General features: G+C 67.0%; 1 protein-coding gene across 1 annotated transcript; it reads right to left on the reverse strand.

The window, feature by feature from the left end:
* Positions 1 to 2805: 2805 nt before the first annotated feature.
* Positions 2806 to 5321, reverse strand: SLC39A5 (solute carrier family 39 member 5). The gene is made up of 9 exons (XM_042815254.1): positions 5248 to 5321; positions 5005 to 5179; positions 4541 to 4710; positions 4336 to 4470; positions 4212 to 4257; positions 3958 to 4137; positions 3699 to 3779; positions 3433 to 3623; positions 2806 to 3365 (listed from the first exon to the last, which is right to left on the reverse strand). The coding sequence occupies exons 1-9, from the start codon at positions 5290 to 5292 to the stop codon at positions 3225 to 3227; spliced, it is 1164 nt and encodes a 387-aa protein (XP_042671188.1). The 5' UTR covers positions 5293 to 5321; the 3' UTR covers positions 2806 to 3224.
* Between the last annotated feature and the right edge of the window lie 6 nt (positions 5322 to 5327).

Raw genomic sequence — 5327 nt, forward strand, 5'->3', positions numbered from 1 at the left:
GGAAAAAAAAAAGGAAAAAAAAATAGAAAAAAAAAAAAAGAGAAAACAGCACAAATACATTTCAAGTGGGAAAGGTGTATTTGCACTGCCATTGCCAGAGCCGCGGGCCGCGCGCCCGCCTGAGCCATAAAACTGCTGACAAACACTGAATGTAAGGCGGCCCACGGCTCCTCCTGGCGCCCCCGCAGCCCCCGACCACCAGCGGCGCTGAGGAGGCGCTCGCTGCGTTTCCTCCTTGCTGCTCCCGACTGCAGGCGATTCGTTTCCTGCGGGAGACGCGAGGCCCCGTCCCTGCGCCCCCCCCCCCCCATCCCAACCCAAAGCACCGCTGATTTCCGGCCCCGCCGACCCGGGGCTGAGGCTGACAGGTCCGAAAGCAGCACTGAAAACAGAGCGAAAGCTCCAAAAAATAAGAAAAAGATTAAAAAAAAAGATTAAAATAGGACAAAAAACTCCGCAGGAACGACGTCGGGTTCTGAGCGCCGCAGCCCCGAGCGCAGCGCAGAGCAAAGGCCAAAGCGAGGAGCAAAGCAGAGAGCACAGAAACCTTTGTGGTTCGTTTTGTGCCGGGGCTGCGTCCCCCCGCTGCCCCCATAGGGACCACAGAGCCGTGCAGAGCGCGCCCCACTTCGCCTTCGTAAGAAACCAAAGGACAAAACCCCCCTTTCCATTCGGAGCACGCGTGCGTTGTTCGCTTCGGGGTAGTTGGCTTTTTCTCCCTTTCTTTTCCTCTTTTCTTTTGCTTTTCTGTTCGTTTCTTTCTTCCTTTCTCTCCAAGGATCCAGGAGCTGTCGGCCCTCTTCTCCCAGCGGCGCTTTTTCGGGTTCGGGGGGGGGGCCGCGCCTGCGAGGACTGGAAGGCGTCTGCCGCAAGCTGTGTGTGCTCACCACGTGCTGTGTGTGAACGCTGCCCCTCCGCACCTCAGGCACATCAACGTGTCTTTGAACGCATAGGACAGACCTCACCGGCAGGCGGGCGCAGCGGCTGCTCTGCGTCCCCGTGTTCCCCGTGTGCGCGTGGGGCCGGGGCGCCGCTCGTTCCATGCAAAGGAGGAAAAGAAATGGTGAGAGGAACGTGGCCTTACTGATCCCGTCCCACTGCCCTTGTTCGTCTTGAGACAATAAAGTGATCGCATGGAAAGCTGTGGCCTGGCTGAGCCGCGCGCGGGGCGGCCGCGGGGTTCGGCCTCTCCTCTCCTCTCCTCTCCTCTCCTCTCCTCTCCTCTCCTCTCCCCCAGTGCTGCAGGAAATGGGAGCCAGAGGGTGAAGTGCTGCGCTCTGCCCCAGCGCTGCCCTGTGCTGCTGAGCCGCCGTCCGTCCGTCCGTCTGTCCATCCTTTGGCCGGGATGTGGGCTGGGCTCCGGCCGGGTCAGTGAGCACTGATTGAGGTTCCGCTGCCCTTAGCGTCTGTGTGAGCATCGGTTTTTGGGTTCCTGCTGCCCTTAGGGTCGGTGTGAGCTCCATTTGGGGTCCCAGCATCCGTAGGCTCAGTGTGAGTGCAGTTTGGGGTCCCGCTGCCCTTGGAGTCAGTGTGAGCGCCGTCTGGAGTTGCCCTGTCCTAGGGCTGGTGTGAGTGCCTTTTGGGGTCCCGGTGCCCTTAGGGTCGGTGTGAGCAGGTTGGGGTCGTGCCGTCCGTAGGCAGTAGGATTGCAGCTGGGCTGGGCGTCTCGCTGCTGATACCATCGTTCCATTCCTGAGTTTTGCACTACGGCGCCGGGGGAGGTTTGGGACGGGGTCGGAGCCGTTTGGGGTCTGTGCAGCCACGGGCACGGCGTATCCTGGGAGCTCTGATGCCCTGAGTCTCTTCCGGAGTCCTTTAGGGGTACCTGGAAGGTTCTGCCCTTTCCTCGCCCTCCTCGGCGCTGAGGAAGCTTCGCTCCCCTTCTCGTTGCTCAGAGCTCTGGGGGCGTCTCGGAGCCTCGCGGCGCAGCGGTGCCAAATGGGGGGAGTGGGTGTGCAGCCCCCCATTCCCCAAAGCAATAGAGCCCTGGGGGGGCTGCACGCAGCTCAGCCTGGCGCTGCTGGGGGTCCCTCCTCCCCCAGCCCAGCGCCGGCAGCACTTTACTGAAGCCCGGGCCGAGCCCCGTGGGGTGACCCCACACCCCCTCCCCACCTCGGCTGCACCCCGGTGCCGATCTGTGGGGCCGGGGAGCGTCAGCAAAGCGGTTGGGAACGGGGCGCCCTGAGCTGCGTCCTTTCTGCACTGTTCTCACTACCTCTTGTGACAACCGGACGGCGGCAGCTCCGCTCCGGGCCCCACCGCCGCCCCACCGCTGCCTCATTGGCACCGGAGGGGCCCCGCGCTGACCGCTGTGCGCCCACCTCCGTGCGGGGGGGGGGGTTTCCCTGTGCCGTGGGGCGGGGGCGGAGATGCGGGCGCTGCTGCGGGTGCAGCGGCTCCTTCCCCCACCGCTGGTTCCAAGCACAACGCAGCGCTGCCTCCGGGTTCAGCTCCTCGTCCCCCAGCGGGGCGCTTTGATGTGCAATTTACAAGCAGTAAACGAACCACCAGTGACCCCCGACCCCCCGGGGCCGTCGCTGTGAGCCGTGCCCCAAAGCGTTGTCCTGTCCCAAGAGCCCCGACCCGGTTCCGTTTTCACCCCCCCCGGCTGTAGGAAGAGCACAGAGCTGTGCCCCACACCGCCCCACGGCCCCGTCCCCGTGCTGAGCATTGTGAGCAGTTCCTTTCGTCTCAGATGTCCCATGGATGCATCACCTTTGGGGGAGGGATGGGGGGAGGGAGGGAGTAAAGGAACCACAGCAGAAAAAAAAAATAACGAAAAAAAAAGGGGGGGAAAAAAAGGAATAAAATAAAACGCATTCAGACTTGATCTATTTTATACAATGTAAGCTGCGACCAAGTCCTGTTATTCATATTGTGGCTTTGAATCGAGTATGTTTATTAAATGCTATTGCTTCTACGCCTCTTCTGCTGTCCTTTCTCAGGCGGGGGAACGCGTTCCTTTCGGCGCCGGCGCCGCCAGACCCGGAGCTCTGCAGCGCCACCAAAGAGGGGTGGGGGCCCAGCGTCGTCCTGCCGCCCCCCCCCCCACGGGGACGCGGAGTCGGGGTCTGGCAGCTGCGACCCACGGAGCCCCCGCGGTTGGCTGCATTTCATCTGGGTTGGCAGAGGGGTCCCACGAGGAAGGGAGAAAGTCCGAAGCCGGGGCTGGGTTCTGGGGGTCCCAGCGGCCATCGGGGCGGGGGCTCACGGGGGCCGCCCCCTCAGGGCTGCAGCCAGGCGCTGAGGTGGCCCTCGGCCAACGCGATGCCCAGCATGATGCCGCTGCCCAGCAGGAAGCCCGCGTTCTGCAGCACGAAGCGGCCCCACGTCCCCCCGCCGGGACCCCGCAGCACCTCGGGGAGCTGGGGCGGAGCGGGGGCTCAGTGGGGCGCAGCTCGGCCCCCCGCCCCCAGCCCCGCCGGCCCTTACCATGTCAGCCAGAGCCACGTACAGGAAGGTGCCGGCGGTGGCGGTGAGGATCCACGGGGTGAGATGGGCCGCGTTCTGCCCCACGGCCGCCCCCACGGCCGCCCCCAGGCAGGAGAGCAGCGCCGAGAGCAGGTTGAGCAGCAGGAGGGTGCGGGGCGCCGTGCCTGCCTGCAGCAGCACCGCGAGGTCACCTGCGGGGAGAGGAGGGTGGGCGTGGGGTGAGGGGTCCGGGGGGGGCTGGGGGCGGGGGGGGGCTGAGCCCTTACCCAGCTCGTGGGGCAGCTCGTGGCACAGCACTGCCAGCGCGGTGCTGAGGCCGCTGGGGAGGCTGTGGGAGAAGGCAACGCCTGCGGGAAGAGGGGACCTCCGTGTCGGAGCGCTCAGCCCCGCGTCCCCACCGCGTTTCGCATCCCTCCGCGCACCCCTGCCCCCGTGCTCCCGTCCCTTCGCCTCCTCGCACCTCCCGTGCGTCCTCATCCCCTCGTGCCCGCCCTGCCACCACCCGCAGCCCCCCCGGTTGCCCACCGATGGCCAGCCCGTCGGTCAGGTTGTGGATGCCGTCTCCCAGCACCACCATCCACGCCAGATCAGCGGCCGCGGGGTTGGGGGGCAAAGCGGGGCCGTGGGAGTGTCCGTGGTGGGGCCCGGGGGGGCCCTCGGGTTCCGTCTCCACCGCCGGGGCCGTCAGGCAGCGCAGCTCGGCGCCTGCGGGTGGAGAGGGGCGCACGAGGTGCGACGGTGTCGGTGCGACGGCGCCGGGGGGTGGGGGGGGGTCTTACCGCCTGGCAGCGCGGCCGCCTCGGGGGTCTCTCCGTGGGGATGGGGCTGGGAGGAGAGCAGAGGCGATGGGCACAGCGGGACTCAGCGGTGCCCCCGCGCCCTCCCGGTGCCCGCGGTTCCCACCGTGGTGGCACGGCGACGGCGCAGCATTCCCAGCAGCAGCTCCAGCAGCAGCAGCGCGTAGATTCCCCCCAGCACCGCCAGGCCCTGCAGCACCGCCCGCAGCACCGCCGGCGGCTCCTGGTGCTGCCCCTGAGCCTGCGGTGGGTTGGGGGCTCAGGGCCGTGCCGCTCCGTGCCGCCCGCCCCGCTGCCCTGGGGGTACCTACGTGGGGCCAGAGGTGCAGCAGGGCGTCCCCGCAGAGCGTCCCCACCGCCAGCGCCACCAGGAAGGAGAGCAGAGCGCGGAGCTGCCCGAGGCTCAGCAGCGGCACCACGGCCACGGCCACGGCCGACGGAACGCTGATGAAGGCGACGGCCAGCAGAGCCCAACCCAGAGCTGCGAGGGGGTGGGGTGAGGATGGGGACGTCGGGACCGGGGACGTGGAGGTGGGGATGCGGGGCTGTGGGGTGGAGGAGCAGAGGAGGGGGCTGAAGGGAGGTGGGGACCCGGGGTGGGGCTGCGGGATGGGGATGTGGGATTGGGGATGGGGGGCGATGGGGATGGGAGGATGGGGACCAAGGGGTGGGGACTGGGGGACAGGCAGCTTGTGCGTGGGGATGGAGGCAAGGGGGACTCGAGGACGAGCAGCTCAGGGCTGGGGGCCCAGGAAAGAGCCCGGGTTGGGGTTACCTGGCCACAGGGCCCCCCCCGGTGGGGACCACGTCACCTCGTCGCGGTGGTGGATGCAGACGCGGCTGTCGATCTGGTAGAGCAGCGCGGGGCAGAGCAGCGTGAACTGCTGCGGGGTGAGCTGCGAGGCTGCGTCCAAGCCGAAGTTCAGCAGCAGCTGCGTCACATTGAGGCACTGCGGGTGGGGGATGCTCAGGGCTGGGGGGGCTCCGCGCGGGCTCCGCAGCCCCCAGCCCAACTCACGGAGTCGTGTGCGTGGTCGTATCCGGAGTGGTCCATGCCCAGCATGCGGCCCAGCAGCCCCAAGCTGGAAGGGTCCATCT

Source organism: Centrocercus urophasianus, unplaced genomic scaffold (genome assembly GCF_019232065.1).
Source record: "Centrocercus urophasianus isolate 14NV4802_14NV808 unplaced genomic scaffold, USGS_Curo_1.0 seq_1450, whole genome shotgun sequence".
NCBI classification, from domain to species: Eukaryota; Metazoa; Chordata; class Aves; order Galliformes; family Phasianidae; genus Centrocercus; species Centrocercus urophasianus.